This window comes from Pundamilia nyererei, unplaced genomic scaffold (assembly GCF_000239375.1).
Source record: "Pundamilia nyererei isolate P.nyererei 1_Seehausen unplaced genomic scaffold, PunNye1.0 scaffold00088, whole genome shotgun sequence".
In the NCBI taxonomy this organism is placed as follows: Eukaryota; Metazoa; Chordata; class Actinopteri; order Cichliformes; family Cichlidae; genus Pundamilia; species Pundamilia nyererei.
In genome coordinates, this window is record NW_005187489.1 from 1,407,638 (window position 1) to 1,434,578 (window position 26,941).

General features: G+C 40.3%; 1 protein-coding gene across 1 annotated transcript; it reads left to right on the plus strand.

Moving 5' to 3' along the window:
- Positions 1–2,633: 2,633 nt before the first annotated feature.
- Positions 2,634–7,130, plus strand: pax1a (paired box 1a). The gene is made up of 5 exons (XM_005738979.1): positions 2,634–2,953; positions 3,579–4,208; positions 5,201–5,334; positions 5,806–6,019; positions 6,495–7,130. Exons 1-5 carry the CDS (start codon positions 2,950–2,952, stop codon positions 6,596–6,598), a joined length of 1,086 nt encoding a protein of 361 aa, XP_005739036.1. The 5' UTR covers positions 2,634–2,949; the 3' UTR covers positions 6,599–7,130.
- The last annotated feature ends 19,811 nt before the right edge of the window (positions 7,131–26,941 follow it).

The following is a 26,941-nucleotide window of genomic DNA, read 5'->3' on the forward strand; positions in this document are numbered from 1 at the left end:
TTCACAGTGAAAGCCTGCTTTAGACGCATTAATGCGCAATAATGCTGCACGTTGCAGTTTCGTCTTACGCACTGCAACTAGAATAAAAATTAAGGTAAACACACACTAAAAGCTGCTTTTGCACAGAATTTAATAACGTGAATTTTATTGCTGTTCTTCAAATTATCCCCATTATCAATGCTCGTGCTAAATGAAAACATCTGAAAATATCCACGCACCTGTCGCAGTAGTCACGGGCAAACTGCTCCTCAAAATACATTGAGTAAAAAATTCAGATCTAAAATTAAATATTGGATATTGAACAGCACTTTTTTGGGTTTATTTATTTATGTTTATGTGGGCATGTATTTTATGAATATACATGATACAATGTGACTCCTGAAAAAAAAACGTGGGGGCGGTTCAAGGTTGCTTTGTTTTGTCACACTTGACAAAGTCAGACGGTTCAACGTACACCTGACATGCGTGCAAAATGTAGACCAGCAGCAGCTGCGGTTTACTTTCATGGAGAAAAAATGTTCCAACAGTCTAACACATTAACACAGGATACAAATAATTCAAACAATTTAGTCAAATCTCGTTTATTCCTGTAATACAGCCACACCACCGACCTCGACCTAGAAGCCTCTTGTCTAACTGACCCATCCTGGATTTACGCGGCAGAAAATCAGGTCGCTCCCGTGCATATTTCTGACTTCAGTATCATTTTAAACATCTGAATTTGAGAAATGAGAAGCTCGGAAGCCAAGAAATTCAGATTTCCAAGACTGGAAAATAAATATATTTCACAGAGACAAACGCTAGATAATAAAAATGCAGTCCAGTGGAAGATGTGCATGTGATACAGCATATATTCATATTCCGGTATTCAAAGTTGTTTTGTTTTTTTTACTTTTCAAAATGAAGGTATCATTTATCAGTATTTCCAAATAATTACTGATGCATGTGATGCAATTATGACAATTTCAAGTTCAGGAAACTAAAACCTGAAGCGCTGTCCAACGTCAGCCGAGGAGAAAAAAACCGCAAAAAGTGTTATAACGTCTGCGTAAATGTATCCAATAATAAAGCTGACTCATCAGTGTAGCATTTTTCTAAAATGCAAATGTAAGGTTTTAATCGATGCCGCTTATTTGGATATTTTGTTTCCATGCAACATTCAGAAACTGATTTTTAAAATGTGCCCAATTCAAATACGGAGGCTGAGGCGGTGCTGAGGGAACCGGTGCAGTTCCTACAATGTCCAGATGAGGGGAGAAATGCCAGCCGGGCACTGGCGGAGAAGGGATAATAATAATAATAATAATAATAATAATAATAATAATAATAATAATAATAATAATAATGTTTAAATAGAATTTATACTCAACAACGAACACAACTGATGCTTCCTCATGTTTGTCCAGTATCACCGCTCTGCAACCTGCAAATGCAGAAATGCAGCATGTGGACTTGTGTTATCTGGTCGCTTGGTCTCCAGACAAAGTCCACAGTAAAACCAAACGTGTCCGTGGCAGGTATGAAGCTTTCAGGCGATCTTCTCCAGCCCCCCTGACTCTATTCCTCTGACCTAACGTGATGCTTTCCATGTGTCCTGCTTTCAGCTTTGGATGGAGACGTAGTCAGGAGACAGAGAGGAGAGGGGTTGGGCCGGTTATGTGCGTGCGTGCGTCCTTGTGTGTGAGGATTGGTGTGTGTGTCTGTGTGTGTGTGTGTGTGGGGGGGGGGGACACTACACCTTGTTACCATTGGGTCGACTGTTAAGTTTTACAAGTAACATTTTGCGAGCTTATAAACGATACCTTCTAAACTTGCACAGGAAACTCCGAAAACATGCTGTGATAATGTATGTCTGTGGAATCCAGTCGATAAGCCATAGTCTGGGAGCTCCGCGATCTACAGAGGTATCGATTACATGAGGCCATTCCCATGTTTGATGCCTTAACACTGGCTTATAAAAAGACTCAGGCTGGAAGTGTGCAAGTTTCCTCCCGCTCTGGTGGCTAAGAGAGTCGCTTCTGCGGGATAATACCTTTAAATACTCCAGAGTTGCTCAGTCAGCCTATTTATTATATACAAAAAGAGGAAAAAAGATTTGTTGGCGTAAGTAAGCAAAACTGTTTTATCTCAAAAGTTAGAAAAAGTCTCTACAAACTGTAAACGTGTCAGATCTGATCTTCTAAAAGAATAATTTGAGATTTTGGGGGTAATTTAGAAAAACAAAACAAACACATTCCGTTATAAACACGCGTCACTGGTTTCATACATTCAAATTTGATGCAATTTCAGTTAAATGAACACAATTACACTGTAACGTTCAAGAGAGTGAGATTCATTTATTAAAAATGACCGTCAAACTGAACTACGTGCGTTATCGATATTAATACATGTCTTAAAAATGGCTCCATTTTATTTTAGCCCTGAAATTACTTGGAACGAGTTCAGCAAGGTTACACCTCTACTGTCATCCCGCTTATTACATCTCCCATATTACAAGTCCTTACCAGAAACGGTGGATGAAACGCTTCCCTGTCTCCACTTCCCTCTATGCAAAACTGTCAGGAGGCTGCGCAGCTTTAAACCGGATGGGGTTTGTATTGGCTGAGAGCATTTCCAGCACAGGACGACCAATGAAACCAAAGCAGAGACTCGGCGTATAACAGCGAGGGTTGAAGGACGCTCCAAATTAATTCCAGCAGGCTCCGGACTTCCCGGGATAACTCTAAATTGCATATATCGGATGAAGATCACTTTGGCGCTATTGTACCTTGCAGGCACTTGCTTCCAAAAAGAAGCGGGCACGCTGCTTTCGGAGGATTTTAAAAAGGTCTACGTTTTCTCTTCTGGGGCTCATTCCTCCCGTTCCCTTTTCTTCTCTGATCTCGCTCGGCGCATTCAGCCATTTGAAAGGACACCTATATTTCCAAGCATCTCGAAACATATAGGCAAATGGGTAAGCCTTTACCGTCTGCATGCTTCAGTGACATGTAGTTTATGGAAGCGTATCCAAACTCAGCACGCCTGCGTAAAAAGAGAATTAAGGAACTTTTCCCCCTTCTCCAAGTTCAGATAATGTGCAAATAAAAAAAAAACCTTTTGGAGAACAAATTTATTCTTTGGGGGATTTTTTCCAGCACTGCTGAGCAGGAATGACAGCCTGTTTAAAGCTTTAAATCGTAAACTTAACCACAGAACCAATTATCCAGTGAGACGCGTTTCTTTGAAGCGCTCTTGTTTGTATTCTTCGAGCTCGCCATTTTTTATGTTTTTGTTGTGTTGGAGGCTAATCCCAGCCAAACACTTTATATACTTTGTATAGTTGCAAAGTAAAGGTTAACCAGCTATCAGCTTTATGAACTCGGTTTATGGCGTGGATTACAACTGAACTGCATCAAACGGTCTCAGCTGAGCATTTTAAAATGCTTTTGCCTCTCACTATTTATTTTTTTTCGCTTAATTGAATATGTGTCAGAATAAATGCAATGAAAAAACACGCTGTAATATTTTCTTTGATCACATTAGTGGACTCAACTCAAAGAGTAACAACACGTAACTCGTATCTTTCTCTTTTCCTGCAGAGCAAACCTATGGAGAGGTGAACCAACTGGGCGGTGTGTTCGTCAACGGCCGACCTCTACCTAACGCCATACGGTTAAGAATTGTAGAGCTGGCTCAGCTCGGGATTAGACCCTGTGATATAAGCAGGCAACTCCGAGTCTCCCACGGCTGCGTGAGCAAGATTTTAGCGAGGTACAACGAGACTGGCTCCATACTACCCGGTGCCATCGGTGGAAGCAAACCCCGAGTCACGACGCCGAACGTGGTGAAAAACATCAGGGACTACAAACAAAATGACCCCGGGATCTTTGCTTGGGAGATCCGGGACAGGCTTTTGGCTGATGGTGTTTGTGACAAGTACAATGTCCCGTCGGTTAGCTCGATCAGCAGGATTTTACGCAACAAGATTGGAAATCTCTCCCAGCCTAACCAGTATGAAAGCACCAAGCAAGCCTCCGCGCAGGCAGGCCTCCCCTACAACCACATATACCCTTATTCCTACCCCAACACTATGTCACCCACTAGCACTAAAATGGGCAGCCCTCCTGGAGTACCAGTGACGGCTGGACATGTGAGCATTTCCAGGGCCTGGCCTTCTGCGCACACCGTCAGTAACATCCTCGGAATACGAGCCTTCATGGATCCTACAGGTGAGGAAAACGACACTTTATAATCCTTAAAATCACAGGCTTCAAAATGCACGACACTTTATCTCTCACAAATAAGAGCTTAATAAACTTGAACAGCTGGTTATTGTGCAATTCCACACGACTAGTTTCCATACCTCTGCGTACAAGCAGCTATGGCAACAGACGGGACAATGTGCCCATTAAAATGTGCACAGGCCTCCATTTCACCATTCAGCCAGAACGTAGTAAGGCCACGCTCAATGGGCCTTTTCATGGGATGATACATTTACAAACACCTTGCCCACCTGCTACATCCAACCTAATAATTCAAGCACTCCTTATATTTTTTTCCCTCTGCCTTGCTGGTGTTTTACTCATTTTACTCATTTACTCATCTACTGTTGGGTCTCACAGCTACGGTTGTGTTCCAACTGAATTTATTCAAAACATATGTAGAACTAAAAAATATATATATATATATATATATAATATATTTATTTAAAGATATACTTTCTCGATCAAATTCCTCAAAACCTTATGCAATTATATTTTCTCTGTCTTTCATACGCATAAAAAATAACATGTAGGACTTTATTATGTAATAAAACCTAAAAAAAATCATTAAAAAGGAGAGAAATGTTTATAATGAGCTGCTGTTGCCTTCTAACCAAACAGCTTTTTTCTGTTTATTTTTTAAGACAGTTGTATTTATTTATTACTCATTATTAAGATGCGCGCTGGAGTAATTATAATTATTATAGTATTAAATATTATATTTATCCTGTCTTGAAAACTATTTTTCAGTATTGAAAATTAAATCTGTTTGATACTCAAGAAAAGTTAGTGAGGAAATTGTTTACCTGTCTTCTACTTTTATAATTATGACGTTAAATGAAACTGCCCTGTCATTTTCCTTTCTTTACCTTTCCTTTGTTTTTTCTTTTGATTTTCTGAAACCTGAGAATTTTTAATTTTTACACACTTTTAACGTAAAGTTACTGTCTCTAAATCAGCAATTGCTGGGACAGAGGGATACCCACCAAAAATGGAGGAGTGGGGTAGTGTCAACAGAGCAGCTTTCCCAGCCGCGCACACAGTCAACGGGATTGACAAGTCAGCCATTGATGCCGACATAAAATATGCTCAGGTAAAAATCTGTGGGTACACTGCACGGCCCGTGACCTTTCTACACTCAAACTGCACACGTATGCACACCTTGCATTGCTTAAATTTATTTTCTGTAAAAGAAACAGTCCAAAGTGCTTAATGCCAGATGCTCGTGCTACAAAGGCCTGTGGCAAAACCGTAAAAAGGGCTCATCCACAGAGCTCTTTTTGCGTTCAGGCGGGATTTTATTGGGTAAACGAGTCTTTTGAGTTTTGAAGTGGATGGTCGATGGAGGAAATCTAGTAGCGCGTATATATTCTAATTTAGCGTATTCATGGTAAATTAAATTATAGTGAAACACATGTATTCGAAACCACTCAAACACCAAGCACCGTTTCTCAGAACCACTGCCGAAGGCCACATGCCGCTGTCACACAGCCTGCAATTAGAAGTTCTGTCAATTTTGTGTGTTTGTGCTTATTTTCCGCATGTCTTATCTGCCTGTCCACAGCCTTCCTCGACATTGTCTAGTTATGTACCGGCGTGTGCTTACTCCCCAACCAATCAGTACGGGGTGTACAGTGGGCCAGCAGGCGGATACGTGGCCCCGGGCCACCACCACTGGCAGACGCAGAGCCCGGCTCTGTCCCACCCAAGCAGCGGGATGAGCATGCACGCAGGAGAAATCCACTCCCCGATGACCTTTAAACACCAGGCCCGAGAAGGTACAGGACAGGCATATTATTATTATCATTATTATTATTACTTGTAATTTTTTTATTAAATGTTGTTGTTGGGTTTTTGTTTTATTTTTTACTTTTTGAAATGTATTCAGCTGGTGGCCGCACAAGGCCACGCGGTTCTCTCCCTGCCTTTCTCTTGTCACGCACCCACACTTTGCAATAAGCAATGACCGTAACAGATGTAAACACCCAATCCCAGAGAAAGTCTAACTGTATGACAATGATCAAATATTGACCTTTCAGACTTGGACAACTTCATGCCAGCCAAGTTGCCCGAGACCATTTTAGCCTTTCGAAACTTACTTTTTAAGGAAATACGTCTGAAAATGTTTCTAGTTTGAGGAAAGCAAGTGGATTTTAAACTTAAGTAAAACAGTTCTCTTTAGACCCATTCTACAGAAGCAAATAATCACCTGATGGGAATTTGCACACTGTATATTTCTTCTGTTTTTTGCAGGAGACAGAAAACCGCCCAGTCCCCTGAGCAAGCCGCAGCAGCAGCAGCAACATGAAGACTTGAACAGTGTGCACGGACTCAGTCTCCCTACCTCATCATCATAACCGGGGATTATAACACCTTAGTCACCACAACCATTTAAATGAACTCATTTCAACAACTGCGACAGTAAGTCTGAACACTAACGGCTTGTTTGCATCTAAACACGGGCCAGATCACGTGCATTATGAGTGCAGAATAGCTTTACCGGTCTCTGCGGCCATATGAATGTAAGCTTGTATGGATGTATCGGTGTTACCCCGCACTGGCTGATAGTTTTCTTTGTTTTTCATTTGAAACCCTTCATGTTGCTGGACAGTATATTCTCCAATTGAGATTGCAGGATTTACAAAAAAAATCAAAAAACATTGTGTAAGTCTCCTCCGCCTTGGATGTTTTCTTCCTAAAACCAGAGCTGGTCTGTAATCCGCCATTTTTATCATTATCTTATCTTTAATTTGTGGCCATGACTCTACAGTGACTCAACGATGTGAACAAATTATATAAATTGTCTAAATGTAAAATATTTGCCAAAGCTTTAATTATATATTTTTATAATTTCATTGTAAATATTCAAAAATAAAGCCTTTTTCTTAAATGCCACATGTTGTTGCCGCTGATATCATTTCACTTTTGATCAATGAGAGGACACCAGCTGGTTCAGTCCTAATTTATGGGACTAGGTGATGAGTTTATGATTTGGAAATCAGATGAAGAAGCTGAAGTAAAGTTTTCTTTTAATTTCAGCCCGTGACAGTGCCATGGTCGGCTCACCCCAGTTCGTGCCAGTTTTTCTTAATCATTATGCTTTTGATTACCAGAAATGTAACCTACCATTAGGACCCTGAAATCTAACTTTGGCTATATTGGTGATGGCACAGGCCTTTAAGATATTGCCAGATATTACTGTTGTCCGTTTTCCACGCGGTGGTGAAATAAAGAGCTGTGAAAGCGTCGTTTGGCCTTTTTTGAGGCTTTTAATGACCTGTAACCTGTTTGAATCGATGACAAAGAGATTAAGTTTAAGCCTGCCTTTTATGAGAAAATGTTTTGATTGGATTTATACTCTTTATATTGGTAGAATGATTAGTACTACTACTTACCGGGAAAGGTAATTACTGTGTTTACACAGGCATAACCTGCCTACACTTCCAAAGAGCTCCCCACTGGCTGGGCGCCTCGGCTGATGCTATCGGGCCTGTAATTGATACCGTGATAAAAATCTGAGGGCTGATCATACACGTTAATGAACGGTGTGTGCAGGAGAGCAGCTGACAGTCCAATCCACCCACATGCCGCCTGTGGGATCTGTTGTCCCGCATAGAAATTACGAGAATTTTCCCATACAGGCCTATAGGCTCTGCCCGCTCTCTCTGTGTAAACTGTTTATTCCTGTGACCTGTTTGGCTGTACTGTACCAGCCCTAACGAAAAGACTTCTCACAGCTTAATAGACGTCACTGTGCGCCACTGAAGGTTTTTGTGACCACGTTTGTCATGTATGATTTCACTTATATGTTTGGCCTCTATGTGTGGGGGTCAATCGACCCTATTTATGGTGCGTTTTAACAAATCCAGCCCACTGGTATGTGAGGCAGGGTCTTAGATGTTATCATGGTACTTATCGTTGTGTATGAATCCACTAGTTTGTCTCAATGCAAAACGTCTAACTGTACTTTGGGTCAGAAATAAATATTTTCGTTAATATTTTCGCACTTTTGCATATTTCACCAGTAAAAGTGGATTAACACTGTTTTTATTTATTTGCTTACTTGTTTGTTTTTACTTTCATTTAATTACAAATCCAAAATGTTAAAAAAAATCCCCCCCGATTATTTTCTGGGCAACCAATATTTTAAAAATTAAAATTCTTTTAAATGTTAAATTTATACATACTTGCAATATAAAATAAATCAGCAAATAAATACATTTCGTTAAAAAAAAAAACAACAACAACAAAAACGACGAATACAATTTGAATTTTCTTTGTTGTTCCCGTGTAAAACCTGCATCACTTCCAGTGGAACTGATGCAGGACGTGTGGTCAGGGGGAATGTGAGCACTGCTGTTGTTTCGGTGACAGACCCAGTTTAGTTTGGCTGAGTAACAATGAGCATTTCTGTGGTTTTAACAGCACATCCAGCTAGAAAGAGTTGTCATATAGTCTAAATGTGTTTCTTCCCCCTTTTTGACGTCAGCATGCCTTAAAAATTAATAGCTGTGGCTTTATAGTTCCCAGTGCTCCAAGCTGTTAACTTTTCAGGTCGGTCAGAAATGACTTGACAGTATTTTGACTGAGCTGAGGTGACAGTCACCTTTTGGGATTATTGATTGTATCTGTTTATTCTAAAGTGATAAAACTGAGCAAAATCAGACACATTAACTCAAAGTGTGTTGACTGGAGGGAGGATCAGTTCAATACTTATCATGAATTTCAGTAAGTTTAGCTTTTTGTTATTCATATCGAGTTATGATTCTTTTATTCTGATGTTGTTGTTGTAAAGTTCGAGGGCATACATGCATAACTGGAATGCAGCTCGATTGCCATAGTGGTGTTGCTGAATTTTGCTGGGTACAGCGTATGCAGCTTGATCATGTTGTGGGCTTTCAAAACGGTTTCTGAATCATAACAATCTCAAAATCAAGCGTAGACACAGCAGTTGTCCCTGCCACTGTCTGCCGGCCGTTACAAAAGCAGTTAAATATTAAATGTCTGGCAATGATCGACTGTAAAAGGCCAGGATTTCTTAATACAAAGCACTTTAATGTCTTTTACTGGCTGGTTTTGGTATACATGCTGGAATCTGGGTGTCATAAGCTCTATTTTGCAGCTGCTGATTCTTTTCCCCCTTTGCAGCAAAATCCCAAGTGACTCAATATGTCCAAACATTAAGATGGCCTTTGAGTACACACGCTCCCTGACTGGAGTCGTTCATGTTTTCCCGGATACCACTTGGGGTTCGCAAAATACTCCTTCATGGTGGTGGGGTTACTTCCTGCGGGACCTATGGTCATCAATCAGGGCAGCAAGTGATACCCCCCACTGCGTCTTCAGCAGACCCTCTGTGCTCAAAGAGCAGCAGGTGGGCTAGTTTCAGATGTTGTTTTTTATTGAAAAGAAACAACAGTCAAAAAGAATTTGTATTTTTTAAAGATCTACAATCTGATCTCTCTGCAGATGACTGTAATTGCCTCGGGTCAGATGAATCCAGTAGCTGCATACAGAAATTCCTACTTGCGTTAGTTTTACTTGAACTGTAATGTAAAATGATACACATGAGCATTTATTGGTTTGGATTCCTCGCTTTAAATTGATAAATGCATTTGCCACGTAATGCGATACACTTTAAACGCAAGTAATACCACAAAAGTATGCAGATGCCCAGGCTTTAATACTTCTGGGCACCGAGCTTGTTGGTCTTAAGGGTCTTACCTCTAAAACTTAGACTTGAAAGGATTCTCAAATACCAAAAACTCAAACAGATACTTGGAGAGATGGATAGGAACTTGGCCTCCTTGAGCCTAATGGATATGATATTAAGTACTATTAATAATCCAAGCAGAAATGAAACGGTGACAGAGGTTCCTTAAAAAGCTAGAACAGGCGCTCCTGTCTTCAACTGTAACAATCCATCAGTGTCTGCCATGTGTACAAGAGAGAGTGAGAGTTCTTCACAGACCAAAGTTCAGTTTATGAATTTGACACTTTGCTTGGTTTGAGGCATTTTACATTGTGTCCTCTTTTCGCTTTAAGGGGGAAAACTACCCTAGGCTCGCCAGGAGTCACTCACTCACTCACTCATCCGCTGCCTTTGCACAAGTCAAAGCCAACAAGAGAGCATCTCAGAACAGGCGACATGGCAGGTCTTGGAAAAAGCAAAGAAAGATACACGAGAAACCTTTTAGAAAGAGAGTGGCAAGTTGGCAAAGTTTCAGTTTTAGAAAGGAGGTCAGTGTCAGCACTTCTAGTCATGTCTGAAATTTCAAATGAATTGCCTTGCCGTGGAAACATGGTGCATGCAAGCATGTACAATGCTGGAACATGTGCGTATCCTCATCCTTGACGAGCAGAACATTATTTTTTGACAGGCGTGTGAGAAACGCTCATGAATTAAAACTGTCATGGTCGCCAGCGTGATGTTAATATTTTCTTGAAAGAATTAGACTAAATTAGATCAGACAGTGCAAGTTATACATGCAAAAAGATGCACATCCTTCATAACACATCCAAAAGTTATCAATATTCTAAATATTATTATTAGATTAATTTAGAATTAAACCATTTTTCACCAAGAATGTAAAGATCAAAGCAATGGGTCTGTGAAAATTCTTGTATCATTCTTGTAATGCAGTCACTACTGGCTATTTTTCCCCCACTGACTGTCCACAGGATTTCCAAGCAGGCAGAGTTACAGCTCTGTAGTCTAGGGGATGATAAATGTCTCCCTCCCATGTTCTTACTTGCTCTGCCAGCTCACCACATCAACCAGACGCTCTAAAAGTAAAAGGGACAGAGACATGATGATGACATTTGGCTTTCTAAATGAAAACGTATCATTTCACTTTTTCTCTCAGGAGACTCCGCTGCTGTTTTTTGCTGCCTTTGAGGATACAGCAATACAGCAATAAAGAGAATAACCACAGGATCACATCAAATTGCAGAGGCCAGATTTGATTATTATACACAGATGACTAAAAGACCATGAAATTATGTTTGCAAACACAATTAAAATGCACTCTTTGAAAACAATGCCATGAAAGCCGACCTATTTTTTTTAAACTAGAAGAATGCTTGTAATTTGTCATAATTTGTGCATATTGTCTGTAAATATCAATGCCTATAGCAAAATCCACTCCTTTAGTGGAAAGTCATAACACAGACCTTCATGGAAATTTGTCAGCAGTTTCGCATGTCTATTTTACTCTAGATCTTGGCAAAGAGAAAGACAGTCATGAGAAGAAGAGAATCCTCTCTAATTTGTGGAAACTATAGAATTAATGTTCTACCAGAACGCCCATCTGTGACTTATTTAAAGTGTGCTGAAACATATACCACGCCACACACATGCAAAATGCTACCACCAAATAAAATACTTAATTTTTGGCTCAAATTCTTATTAGGTGATAATAAGATGATGACTCTTCTCCCGAAAAATGCAAGTGGTAAACCACGGTACTGTCTGCTGGTTTGAGGAGGAAAGTCCTGCATGAAACTCAGATGGATCCTTAAAACGGGTGAATGGGCGTTATTGTGTTTGGAGAGAAGATTCAAAAGCAGCGTTATTACTGTCTTTGTATGTGATTCAAAGGAATTCTTACAGAATATGGCTTTTTCCTGTCTTTTTAAATAATAAGAGCTTTGCTACCATCAATAATTTTTAAAAAGAAGAAGAAGAAAAAGCTTAAATCTATCAGTGTGTGACTTTCTGACCCTCTCCATGGCTCTCGTCCCCAAGTTCATTCATTACAGCCGAATACAGAACTCTCAGATGAATTCAGACTGTCTTGTGCTGTGTGTTTAAGCAAATGCTATTCCACAAAGGACTGGGGACTATTTTCAGCTGCAAATGAATACATGCTTTTTGCCCTGGTGGTTATGTCAGTAGTATATGAGGAATCAAAAAAAACTACAGAGGGCACGTTCCTAGTTAAAGAAATGTGCAAACCAGTCCGACATGGACTTTTTTTTACATGTAGCATTAGAATCAAAAGGCCATTTTCATTTTTTGTCACTAGGGTTTTAAGATATCAGATTTTCATTTGTCACAGTCATAAAACGATATTATTTATGTCATCGAATCGGCATTATTTAGATGATGTAAGTATTTTATGTTTACATATAATTATCGAGACACCAGATGATAACACAAGGAAAAAGACAGAAAGCACCAGGCTTATCCCTCAGAATAAAAACCTCTCCAATCACATTAGGGCATCAGTGTAGTCTAGGTACGTAAAGTTCCTTTTTTAAAGTTCTTTTATTTTTACACATGTACATGTTCCCCATGAAGACCAGGATTCTGGTTACAGTTCACTTCTTCACTTTAGAGGTCAAAAAGTCAAATCATAGCTTGTTTGCAGACATTTGACTTCACGTAGACGTAAAAGCACACCAACTATTTTATTTAAAGGCAATAAAAGATAACGGACTGTGTAATTAGTCTATCAGATTAGGTGTAAATAAGCTAATAAAATATTTTTACTATTAGTGAAAGAAGACACTCGTACTTTATGAAATTTGCTCTTTGATATCACTCTGGGATTGTTTTTTTTGTCACCCACCTGCCTTGTCTTCCTGTATGTCTGTCCTACAGCACATGCTGATCACCCCATTATTCATGAGATAATAGGAAGTTGTAAGCGCAGCTCTGAATCATGCAGAACCTGTTCTACTGAATGCTGCACATGTGCCGTAGGACCAGGAACGAATGCTGTCATCACATCGTGAGTTCACGAGATAATGCAACCAAAGGTGAAAGGTAAACAGCAACGAATGTCATTAATCAAACTTTTGACCTTGCCTAGCAACTGCCACTCCCAGAAGCGTTTGCAGCGAAGGCGCCAGTAAGAACTGCCAACCCCTATCAGTTGTCAGATTTTAAGGAACTTGTTGGCCAATAACCAAGACAGGCACATGTCTATATCAACGCAAATTTACACTGACCTATTGACTTTAGAAACATCCGGGAAGGACTAAAACATATACATAACTGTCTGACCTTTCCCATATTGACAGTATCGTCAGGTTTAAACAACCAGTATTTCGGTTTGTGTGTTTGCGAGCAGCGAGGCTCAGGAAACTCTGTGTCACGCAGTCAACTGCCGCTCTGAACCGGCGCACAATAAGTGAGAGAGCGAAAGACAGAGGGCCCTTTGAAGAACACGGAGTGCAACCAGTTGTGGAGAACCATGCGTGTTGCTGTTATTCGTGCTTTTCATTCAGATATGCCTTTCCCATCTCAGCACTCACATGCAAAGGGTGGCTGTTAATTTGGCATGGCGAAAACATGGGTTTAAACTGAAAGAGGGGTCTGATGTAGCCACTCCACCAGTAAGAGCGAGTAGCTCCACGAGCCAGACCAAAAGACACAAAACTAATATGGAAATAACCCACATGACATGGTGTGCACTGAAAGAAAATAGACATTTAGAAAATATCTCTGTTTTGGCAATGAAATGTGGTGAAGTGATACTGAAGGATACTTAATAACCAAAACAGAGGAGTATAGGTAGCATTTATATTCTCATACTAGAGAATATACAATTGCAAAATGCAATTAAGGCAGAAAGCAGTGCAAGTTTAATGTCAAACTGTGTACATATAATTTCTCTACAGAAGAATATATTAAAAAACACACACACAGTAGACTCCACAGAGCACATGGTACAAACCTATGTGGGTGGCTACGGGCTGTCCTCTCATTCATCGCTCTCTATTGTAGACTGAGACAACCACAAGTCGCACTTCCAAGCCACAATAACAAGGTGGGCCTCTGTAGAAATGCTTAAACTGCATTCAATTGTCTGGTGAACCCTCTGTCTTTCAGCTCCCAAACTCTCTCTGTCATGGTGTGAAACCATAATGAGAAATACAATCGCTTTTTATTCCCTGGTTGAGAAGCGTTTTAGTAGCTTATTAAGGAAACCTTGTATGTTTTGGCAAACGGGGGTGAATGCAGCTATAGTACTTGTTTATGGTGAAACTGTGTTGACTGAATCTTATCCAAGCAATAAACATACAAGCAAAATTTAACATTGACTGCTACTTTGGAAATTGAATATAATGGATCCCTGTTAATGTAATAAGAGGTGGTCAAAGTAGAAACAGTAATTGTTTTTGCAATATGATTCTATAGAATCAGAAATTAGAGTTTTTACACATCACATAGTGTTAATTTACAGATGTTAGATATATTAAATATTGTATTTTAGGTTGCGCCACTTGTCAGTGTGGATTTGTTTATCCCACATTTACATCTCATAATGCATAAAAGTACTTCCGCTATCAGCTTCTTCATGGGAAAAAGCGATGAAAACAGCTGTATGCAGCTAACCGACACAAAAGGTGAGTGTCAGCGTGTTAGAGGAAATGCTTCAGCTCTTCCTGCTCTCAACCACTCAAGAATGATGAAGGTGTCCCTGTGCATGCTAAGGCTATCTGTTACTGAGTTAACAAGTTCTCTGCTATTCTATAATTGAAATCCAAGGCTGTCTGTCTGTCACATGGAAAAAAAAACAAATAAACACACATGTGAATTTGACGAGGTTCTACTCAGGGGTCACTACGTGCCAAAGAATGCTGAGTCTTTGTCCATTAAAAACAGGACACCGTATGGATACGGCATCATGCCATCTTCAGTCCACCTGCAAATGCAAATAGGGGAATTCTTGGAGGAAGGCTTAGATTTCCCCCAAAGAAAAGTTTGTTTCTGCTAGACTGGCTGGCTGACCCAGTGAAAACACAGAGAAAAGTAAGGTGAAGGAGCCCCATGCTGCTCGGCTACTCTCACTGTGCAGCAGGTTGAATTAGTCCCACAGACGTTATCGTTTAAATTTGAGTGAAACAGATTAAAAATCATTTTAGAAAAAATAGCATGTTGAGGTTTTCTTGCACAGAAAGCACCAAACCGCATTTTAAATAAGTTACACTAGTTTTATCATAATTATTCTTCACATCCAAGCTACTTGACACTGAAGTTTTATGAAATTTAATTTTCAAATTTTTTATTACTTTATTATTTTTATTACTATTTTTTTACGTACATATAATGCAATACATGTAAAACAAAGATTAAAACCGCGTGTTGACTTACAATTCCCTCGATGCTTCTCAGAAAGCGTCATTCAGATGTCACACACACACACGCATGCATGCATGCACAGACAGGAACACAAACACGTGCGCACTCCCACGCACATTATTTGAGAAAAGTCCAACTTTTTTCTTCCTTTTTTTTACCTTGTGTAAGAAGAAATAGAAGAAATAACATGGTTGAAGATCTCAGAGCCAGCTTGGCAACATACTGGTAACATGATTGGATAAAAACAGCACATACCGGAGAGGCTGAGTTTAATTAGCTGAGTCGTTATCTATTGTTCACAATATCATAAAAAGAGGATTCCCAGAATTACTCACAAATCTTTGCAAGCAAGGTATGAAGACAGGAATATTTGTTCATTGAATTTAACCAATTTTAAGTGAAAGTAGGTCAAAGTATAAAAGTGAGTCGATATACTGCAGAGACACTTCTGAGCGACAGGTCGTCGTTCAAGGTCAATCATGGGGAAACCTTTAAAGTGTACTTAAACACTCAAACCCTATTGTCCCCTCTCCCGGGGGACCTCAGCTTGCACTTGCAGAGCAATGACACGACACATATGCAGTGCCTGAGTCCAGCTCGTCTGAGCATGGGCACCTCTTTGACCAGGCCAGGACACAATATGCTTAGCTGAGACCGGCATGGCACACAGTGATCACAGAAGTCAAACAAACAGAACTAGGGATCACCCAGGGAGTATACCCTTAAAATTCCCAAAGACAAGCTCTGGGTCTGGTCCTTTGTCCTGCCATGGGTTCCAGCTCAAGACCTTACTAAAATGAGGTCACTGCGCTCATCACTGAGCTGCAGTAGAAAGCAGTGGAATGCCAAATAAAGGCGACTTTGAAAATAAAAATAAATAAATAAAACAGCAGCCAAGACTATTAGTACTAGAAGTACTTTTATGATTTTATGACTTTTATTCATAAAATCATAAAAGTACTTCTATCCAGGGCAGCACGGTGGCACGGTGGTTAGCACTGGTGCCACACAGCAAGAAGGTCCTGAGTTCAATTCCACCATCTGTGTGGAGTTTGCATGTTCTCCTCGTGTTTGCGTGGGTTCCCTCCGGGTACTCCAGCTTCCTCCCACCGTCCAAAGACATGCAGCTTGTGGGGATATTAATTGGATAATCCAAATTGTCACTAGGTGTGAATGTGTGAGTGCGAATGGTTGTCTGGCCCTGTGTGTTGGCCCTGCGACAGACTGGCGACCTGTCCAGGGTGTACCCTGCCTCTCGCCCTATGACAGCTGGGATAGGCTCCAGCGCCCCCCACGACCCTGAAAAGGATAAGCGGAAGCGAATGGATGGATGGACTTTTATCCAGCTGAATTAATTTGACTAGAGGAAATTTTCTAAAACTGTAAGCAGTCGTCTGAGTCAAGGTCTTTGTATCATCCTTGAATTTTGCATGTGATACCATGCATTTATCAACAGTGTTTATGATAAGATATTCATGTCTAAGCTTCTTCCCACATCCATCCGTCCGTCTGGCTCTAACAGCAAAGCCGTCATCTTTGCTTTCATCGCATAAGGCTAACAGGTCAGGGGAATCTAGTTTCTCTGTTTGTTGTTGATGGGGTGGGATAAAGGAAGATTGATTCCTTCAGTGTCATCATTGCAGGTGTTTGCCTTTATGACCAGCGTCCTCTGCAAGCAGTTTCTCATTACGCTCTGGTGAGAAAAGAGGACCTTTAAGTTTCGTGCATTCCGACCATGCTCTGAAGACTGTGTAATTTTGGAGACTAAATTTAGGGGGAGAAGCAAATCAGTTTTTATTTGAAGCAGACCTGACTCAAACAGAGATTCACCGCACTGTGGTCAGACTTCAAACCAAGTCATTATTTGCCTTTTTTCATGTACAGACTGCTGCAAATCTCCAGTCCTTCTGAACACAGCAGAAAAAAAGAAACAGACTGTTGTTGATTTGACTTCCATCTTTGTGGGAGACTGGCTCCTTAATAATGTGCACATTGATGGCATAGCAGCTGATCAGTAATTTGTAAGCAAATATGTCATCACAGTTCCTTGATATTAGCTACCCAGTAACCAGTAAGTTTTTGCTTGGAATCTTGATCCCTGTGCGTTTCTCGTAGTAGTTTCACTTGCAAGCGATCGATGCGAAGCGCTCTCAAAGTGAAGCCTTTTGATCAAACTGAGAAGATGGGTTGGATTTCATCATTAGAGTTAATCCATCAACAATGCCAAAGTGTTGAATAAAGCCAGAGTAAATGAGTGTGTTTGCACTGCCATGGAGTAAATATTAGTTTGTCCAGATAATGCTACAGACTCCTGAGGGTTTCCACATTGCTTAAGTTACACCAGCCTCTGTTCTTTTCCAACAGAAGAATGGCTTCCCACTCTTTCTTCTTCTTGAAAGCAAAACATTGGTAGCAGTCTCAAGTGGCTGAAAGTTTTAGTTGATAATCCAGTCTGTCACTCAGACACACAGCAAGATTAATGGCAGGGGAACTCCTGTCTGGCAAACATCCCGCTCAATCAAAACAGATAACTTGCTTTGAGTAATAGTTCTGAAATGCAGAGTTAAAGCGCAAATTGCTGCTTTACTTTGCAGGAGGAATATCAGGGGAATACGTAGAGTAAATACAGGAAAAAAAAATGACTTCAAAAACAGGTTATGTCACAGTAGTAACTCATTTGTACAGTGTTCAGGTTGAAAAAAATAAAGTCAAAAAACACAACATTTCTCTGGATAATATGTATATACTCTATATAAAACCCAAGCAAACAGACCTGGTAAATGAAAGTTTGAGGATTTGTCAGATTTCCCTTTTGCAGCTTCAAGTTGGGAGGCTCGTGGGGAAAAGGGAGCCCTCTGCTGCTGAATCTGCCTTCAAACTGCTTTTGCCTGAACCAGAGGCGTTTGCAGTGTTATTAAAAAGAGCCAAAAGCTGCTGTAAAACAATGTTTTTACACATCGCATCATAAAACAGTAGTGAAAGTTTTAGAAAGAGACATATGCTTGACAGACCAGTAATGATGGTCTATCAGCAGATGGCCCTGCTTCCTAACATAAGCATGCAATCAGTCACCCCTGAACATATATATATCTACATATATATAAAAAAGATGCTTTTGCTTGGGTTACCATTTGTACAAATCTTCCACATTTGCAAAACAGGCGCACTACTCAGTAATGGAAAATATATGGTCTAGATATGACATTCAAAGCGATAATAGCAGCTTTATGCAACACTGAGTCCAAAGGGAACTGAGCACAGCTAATTCCTAGCATGAATGCCTTGATCTTTTGTTGCATCTGCAAGGTATTTCATGTTTATTTGTTATGGGATACTAAGCAATTTTATGTGCTTGTGAGTATTCTTTATGAGTTCAAACTCATAAGCGCTTTCATTTCATGTTGCAACATCTAAGGAGCTAAACGGATACCTGCGAGACTCTTTGAAGTAGTCTTAATTGTGAAGGAGCACATAGAAAAACGTCGAGTTGGGCTAATCTTAGATGCTACCCAATGATCTCGCCTTGTTGAATGCCCCTGAAAACCCTGCTCTCACCTCAGACTCAGCGATAACCATCTTTAATGAATAGCTATGTGCTTCAAGGAGTGCTGGCTGATAGAGATCATTTCAGGAACGGTGGGGTTCAGTTCTCAATAACAATCAGGGAATTCCATCTTAACCATTTGGATGTCCTCCATAATGCCACACACTCAGAGATTGCTCTTGCAATAGACCTACACCAAAATAAAACTTGGCTGGGTATGAGAACGGGCTGGGCATTCTTGCCCAACTCAACAATTCCAAGTCTGAACACCCCAGACCCCCTCCCAGCTCCAGGATCTATCTGGCGATGTGAATGCTGACTCTTTGTTGGTGAGTTCTGATCTTAGGAGGAGATACTACACAGCTAAGCGCCTAATAAAAGGTAGGATGACAAGCCTGGCGAATGGAGGCACAAGCACAGCTCCCTGCGTCTGAAAGGCCCAAATTGAGCCATTTCCCCAATCTCCAGGGAGAGTTCTTATCGCCTGCAAGATCCAGAGCGAGATCCAGGGCAGACTGTGTATAATTTGCAAAATACTATGCTGATACTGCAAATGAGGTTTAATAGCTGTTGGAGCCTAGTTAAGCTTCATAATGTTCTGTAGGTTTCTTGGCTTTGATAGCTAGTAGCAGAGACATTTTCTTGTAGAGAAAAAAAAAATACGAGAGGAAAAAAAAGAGAGTGAAGGCATCAGTCAGTGGGCGTCTGCTGTCATAGCTGACTGATAGCCGTGGGATTACTCATCCTGTCAAAGCAACCAACAGCACAAGCACACCGCTCTGTGCTTTCGTCGTCCCCCAGGGTAGACGAGCACTGTAATTAGTCAACAATCACGCCGACAAGCTGTCAACCATAATACCGTGTTTTGTAACACCCACGACACTGTTTGCTAATTTCTGCCTCAGCCTACACTGAAAAAGGATGTAATGAATTGAGACTTATTATAGTAATCATGGCTGATGCTGTCAACACAGCAATTCATCTTAGCAGCAAATCTGCCTTAAGCTGCTATAATTTTACGAGCACATATTTGCGCTGATGTCGGAGCAAGTAACATTAAAAGATTAGATTGCGAGGATACTGTGTTTTTACTTACATTTGAAAAGTTCTGATATGTTAGAAACTGGAGTGTGAGACTGAGATTAAAGGCAATTTTAACTCAAGCCATTTAGTCTTTTATTTATGTGTTTCTTGCACTGAGGTTTGGAGCATTTTGTAGCTTTTACTAGCTGTTTTTTTAAAGTGTATCCTTGGATATTGGCCACCAAGTTTCTTGAAGAATGGGAGGATATGGAATGAGCAACACGTTAATGTATATCCTTTCCCACTTTCACAGAAATCCTTGTAATAATTGTTGGGCAGACAAAAAGTCAGACATCCACCAGGGTCACTAGGATTCCTCCTCTGGGGATCCTGGATATCTGTATCAAATTTCATGCCCATTTACCCAGTAGTTGTGCAGATATTTCAGCACTTGCTCTAAAATCAGGATTTCTAGCTGGGACTGAAGAAAAAGCAAAGACTGCGCTTTTAGCTAGCCAAGTGAAACATGAAGGTAATAGATTACTGTTCCCTCTCCATGTCAGCATTGCTCAGTGCTTTTCTTCTCATCTCACCAGATATCATAGCAATATTAGGTTTCTCGTGTATGATTATAAGAATGGCATAGCTGATTAAAGAGAAGATGAAGCAAGAGTTAAGACATGGCTGAGAGAAGAGCTTTACTGGGTGTGACAAGTGCTGACGTGCCTCAGAGGTAAGGAATCGTTTTCTCACCTTAACTTAACACCTAATTTCTGCAAGTGTGGGCGGATAAAATGATTTGCAATAAAGTAATGAATGTAAAAGAGACTTTATTAACTGGAGAAAGAAAAAAATCGATTCCTTCCAAGCTGATGGCTCTAAAATGGCGATACAAGATACAATCAGAGATTATTCATTCACGATAAAACACCTTTGGCTTCCAGGAGACCGGAGATAAACCTAAGCAAACACATTCCCATCCACTAGTGAAAATGGATATGTTGTTGACCTGTCCAGCCACACAAAAGCCATTCCCGGTTCTCAGGTAAGTAACCCTACTCCAGCCTGAAATCTCTTAACTAAATATTGTGAGTGTCTTTCTTTATATCCAGGAGTCCTCCTGTTTACCTTTAGATCCAAGGGATTAGAAGATCAACCTTATACGCATGGCGCTGCTCAGGTAGAGTCAGAAAAATCATAAGAGACTGAGAAAAACGTACTTTCTTTTATCATGAATAACGTTAAGATTGTTTTTAATATTTTATTGTGTATGTTAACCAGTCTTGAAGTTGTTTCAAAATATGTACCGCTTTGACAATTTCAGTAACTTCATTTAAATCCTCGCACAGCTGAATCGAGTCAGGGCCCAGAATCCAGTTAAAGGCTTCACTCCAATATTATCCATTCAGCAATTACTATGTTGTGGATTTAGTTCTGCAGTGACCCAACTGAGCTGGCTTCCACTTCAGTCCTGCACAGTGAGCCAGATGGGCGCGAAGATCCTCTGTGGCTAAAGCAGCGGAGCACGAGCCAATACTAGAATTAGAGTGAACTTGTACATGTCAGCACGTCTTCACACATTTATTTTCCACTGGCTGAGATGGATGAGACAAAGATGATTGCTGATGATTTTCTAAAATTCCTTCACACTTGCTGAGAAACATTTACAACACAGTCTCTTCAGTTGATTCGTGTAACTAGAGCTATCACACTTCGATTTCTAATCTTTTCAAGGTCCATCAACAATTCTATGCCGTGGTTCAAAACAGAATGCTGTGTTTCACATACCAATTAAAAACGGCAGCAAGTAAATGGCACTCATGCAAGAGCAAACGTGCATTTTATCGTAATTACCGTCAGCATCGTTCTTTTACTCGGCCAGTGAAAAACTGCCAAAATGTGCTTTCTCCTATCTCGAGAAATCACAATAGGCTGCGGTCCAACTGATCGTGCATGGTTTGTCCTACATGAGGGCACATTGAACGTGTGCAGTGGAGGGATCCTAATCTTGGAGACATCCACATGGGTGGTAAAGAGAGATGGAAATGGTATCCAAGTTTGCTTTGTATGCCTAAAGGCAAACAAAAGTAAAGTTACAAGTCGACGGAGGGGGTCTCACTCCCAACTTGTCACTGAATCTCAGGCAGGACCCACTGCATCACTGGGCACCCTTGGCATGATTTTTCAACATGGAGGGTAGGCCGATAGACTTCAGCAGAAATCTCTGATAAAGACGTCATGAGCCACAGACAAATGTTCTCTGCCGGTGTGGTCACCATCGCAGGACTTGTTGACATGATAAGGAAGAAAATGGAGAGGAAGCATGAAGTAGATAAGTTTGCATTCTAAGATGCAGTTAATGTTTTCAAAGGCTGTATCTTAACATTTTCTTTTATTCTTTCAATCTACCAAGCACTGTTGCTGCCCAAGTTGAACTCAACTAGACATTAATACTGTCTTTGCCAACTGTCTCCATGGAGAAGCACAAAGTTTGTCTGTTATCATCCACTGCCCTGCAACCAGGCTGAAGTGTATGATTCTAACAGCTGGCTGCCACAGCTGATTGAGGAGGCTTTTTTGCACATCTCTTTACCCGATATCATCATCTCTACTCAATCCAATGATTATTTTTAAGATACATATCCTATAAATCATGAGTGGACCAGTTCTACGTGTTGCAAATAAAAAAAAGTGAGCAATTTTGAAAGTCACTTGCAGAATACCTCATTACATGCAAGCTTATACATAATAAAGTCAGTGAAAGTGTTTTTAGGTAGATGGCACCAATCTGCTATGACACTGCAATATTGTCAGAATTACAGTATAACTGCAACTCGTCCTGAGTTTATCTTCAATTAACATCAACTTATACAGCTTTGCTTACACCTTCAAACTCTTATAAAGAAAGTTTTCACTCTGTAGTGCTGGATGCAATGAACAGACTTAGTACTTATATTTGTTGGAACACACCGAGCGGTCAGTGTTGTGCTGTAAAAATTTTCCTTTACTCTTGTGGTGAGCCCCTTTTTCCAAGGACATTTAGCCTAATCCACTTCAGCTGCCTTCATTCAGAGTGGGTAAAAGAAGCTCCGGCTCTCACTCTGTTGGTGAAATTGCAAGACTGGTTTTCATAAAACATAAATATCTGTTAAGAGTCTGGGTATGATCTGCCTTTATGAAATGATGAGTAACATTTCCTTTTTGTCGCTTGCACTCCATGCTGCACTGTGAGAAGTTGTTGCCACAGATGTGACTCTCGTTATTGTGTGACCAAAGGAGAGCAGCGTTGGCTGTGCAGTCCTCCTGGGGAAAAACTCATCATCTCCACTTTTACAATAGCAGAATTTTCAGTGTCCTTCAAAATGCACGCACAGAATGCAATGTAATATCCCTCTCTTGATAAAAAATATTAAAGTTGTTTCTAACACACATGTATGATGTGTTGCATTTTGAGACAGGGAACTCATTCCAGAGGAAATGTGGCAGCTTCAAAAATATAATTAGCCAATTATCATATTTTTAGCACAAACAATTTGAATGAATGACAAATATTTATCTACTGCACATATATGACAGGGACACAATCTGTGAGTTTTATTTTCAGCCGAACAAATTTATTTCTAATAATCTAAAAAACAGAAAAATCCAGTCTTATAATGCAACCGTTTTACTGTAATTTTTCATTTTGAAAGTGTATTTATACACACATTTATTGTTCAAGCGCTTTCTTTTCAATGTGGCATCTTAATCTTTATTCCTTTGTGCTTCTTTCTGTCAGTGTGCTTTCTCTTCTGAAATGGGAACTGCAGAGGGCTGGGTACAACGCTGCTGGGTATTCTACCAGATGGATACTCAGTATGAATCAAGGCTAAGTTTCAGCCAAGGCTTGAATGTGTGTGTTGGACTGCACATTGCATATCTGGAGACCACACAGGATCCATAAGCATGTCTAAATCTCTCTACTGCCCTCTATCTTTGTCCGAACATCTCCCTCAGGGATCAGGGTCATAAGTTCAATACCAGCGGGGAACCTGTGCTAGTACAAACACATGGCATTTAGCTGCTAATTGTCTTTCAACATCTTTTCAGCCTCTTCTAACACACATGTGATTGTTTTTCTACTTCTAGATATAAGAGATGAACAAAAAAATCTGTTGCATGCAAATGAAAAATTGTTGTGATACAAATTTGAAGTAAAAACATCTGTCATTTGTTAGTTTGTTGCTCAAAGGTAAAACAATGAAGCAAAAAGAAAATGTGATGCAAGCACGTGTCATCAATTTTTAGTACAGGAGCTCAAAAAAATTTTTTTTCCAGTCTTGTTTTTTTGAGGACTGCACTGGCGGCATGTGGCCCCAGCCTGCTGCCTCTATCATATGATCTCAATAGTGTTTAATAACTGTGGGAGAAGAAATTCACCAGCACGTGAAATGTCCCCCGAGCTAGCAATTCAACACCAACAACAGTGATCCCTAGCCCGTCATATCCCCGCACAAATATACAGACAAACAGATGATTTCATTAGCTCTGGAGCTTGATGTCTGGGCAACAAGGGATAGCGAGAGGAAGGTACAAGTGAGCTCATCCAAGGTGTTGAAGGCTCATCGTTATAAATGAGTTTGTCTTACCACCATGGTTGGCCATAAATGACCTCACCAGACGTGCTGCTGTAATAAACTAAACTAATAAGAATGTGCAGGAAGAAAAACACTGCCCGCAGTGAGCGCGGCTACTAAGAAGCGAGAACTGGCTGCTAAAAACATAAATCTTGTCCTGATAAATCTCAGCGGATGGCTGTCAGTTTACATGTGTACAGTCAAAGGCTGGAGAAGGGACATATTCTCTGGACATCCGCACTGATTGAGGGAAAGGCCTCTCTAAAGAGAAAAGAGACTTCCATATGTACTTGTACCTTCTGTGGCCCTTTAACCTGGAACAGATGCCATCAATAAATATCCATGACCCATGGAGACATTCCAGCGTGTGACGGAGGCCTTTTTTGCAGCATGCTAGACTGGCTTGTCTAGCTGGCCAACACCTGACCAAACCTAAAGGTTTACAGCATAGATGTATAAAGCCTGCATTTGAGAGATCATTGGAGAAACAACAATGCTTTAAAAACTCACCGGGTACCGTAACAGCTTAGCTTACACACACTGCCAGCTCCCGTGGGAGCTGTGTGAGAGTTGCTACAATCTGCCTCTTGTTACAAGGTCTGCTCCTAAGTTATGACCTATCGCCTTGCCATTCTAATCTTTCCACAAACATCTGTAAGGCAAGATTTACATGTCCTCTTGTGATTTATTGCAACACGTCTTCAGTTTTCCATTGGCTTTGAATGTGGGGCTGCTGCTATGAAATGTGCCGTTTCCATGTCGGTGTCTGACTCAGATGATGCTCTTTTGTCTGCTGTCAACGTGAGGCTGGATTTTGCATGAACTTGCTCACTTGCTCTAGTGTTGGGGTAAATCATGACACTAAATTATTATTACATTAGGGTCCTTAGGAATTATTTAAGCATCGGGTATCTACACGTACGACAAAGTAAATGGGACATCCTTAATAAAGGATGGATTCCGATATTCACTGAGCTCCATCTGATAATCACAAATGGTGCATTTCAAAGGACACAAACTTTCACGTTAAGTGACTTCCACCCCTCTCCTTCTAAGGGTGGTCCGTCTTTGTCGGCCATGCATGTTCGCATGCTATCGTAAAGTGTCCAGGTTGGATAAGTAGGATAATCTGTTCAATATGTAAAATGTTTATTTTGCGAAGGGACCTCAAACAAACTGAACCAATATTTGCAGAGAGAATGGCAGCCAAATATTCTGCCTTTTTTCCCAGACATTACTGCTCCCTCATTTATCTTCTACTCTCTTGAGCAAATCGTAGACAAGAAGACTAATGCATCTGAAGCCTTAAGGACACTATAATATTTTCTCTGTATTATTTTTAAGGAGTTCACATAGTCACTTAAAAAATAGTTTCCCTGATGCATTGGCCTCTCTGAGCATACATTATGTATACAGTTACGTGGATGTTCTGCAAGAGTTAATACCACTTCACTGCTACTGCTAAGAAGATAAATAGGAATAGGCTGAAGATTATGTTAAACTCCTTTAAAGCCTAACATACCAGAATGCAGAGCCATGTATAAATACTATATGATGCCTTTAATGTCATATGTGTGAGACGATATAGTTGTGCCTTTATCCCAGTGACAGAAAACATTTATCAAATGTTTCTGCTACACATTAAAAATATCATTTTTTTTAATCTAAGATATGCAATTTTAATCTAAGAGAGAAAATAATATGGATGTAATTAACCATGTTGTGGCTTTAGCAGCTGTAGGAATAGTTACCAGGAATTTTTTCAACAATGTAAAGAAAGAAAAATCATGTTTCCATATCATAACTACAACGAACCACAGCCTGATAAAAAATAATAATAATAATAAAAATAAACCAGTATTTTGGGAAGATGCTTGACATGTCTGGTGACTCAGAACGTTGCACGCAGAAGGAGGAAACCTTGGTGGTCCATTGATGGTCACTATTAAAGCTGCATTATTTTTCTTCCTCCTGACCCTTGGAAATGTCTACAACACCAAGATGCCCTCTCTTAGAAATAGCAGCTGTGTGTAGTTACATAACAGGAAACAGCTGTCAGAAGCAATCCCAGTGTCTGGCTCTTTAGGTCTGGGTCTGGACTCCTGTACAGGTTGTTCTGTTTGTTTTTGAGAACATGCTTGGTTCTTGTAAAGGTGTCCTGGAGTCAGCGGGCTGGAGGAACTCTAGGTTCCTGTGTGTCTGGGCATTAGTTAGTAACATGGCTGATAGGATGACAAATTCATGTAGCAGACATGCAAAATATTTGTACTTTTGCTGCCATTTATATGTTTGTTCTTGACATTTTTGTCTTGTCTGTAAATGGCAAAGGCAACTGCTTTTATCTGAGCTAGGTTTACAAGTTCACGGAACAGAAAGACTTCAGGAATTATGTAACACAGCAGATTTAAATCCAAAGCTTAAAGTT

Coding starts and splice junctions, on each gene's coding strand:
- pax1a (XM_005738979.1), top strand. Junction 5,335..5,805: donor CCGACATAAAATATGCTCAG/GTAAAAATCTGT, acceptor GCCTGTCCACAG/CCTTCCTCGACATTGTCTAG. Junction 6,020..6,494: donor TAAACACCAGGCCCGAGAAG/GTACAGGACAGG, acceptor TGTTTTTTGCAG/GAGACAGAAAACCGCCCAGT.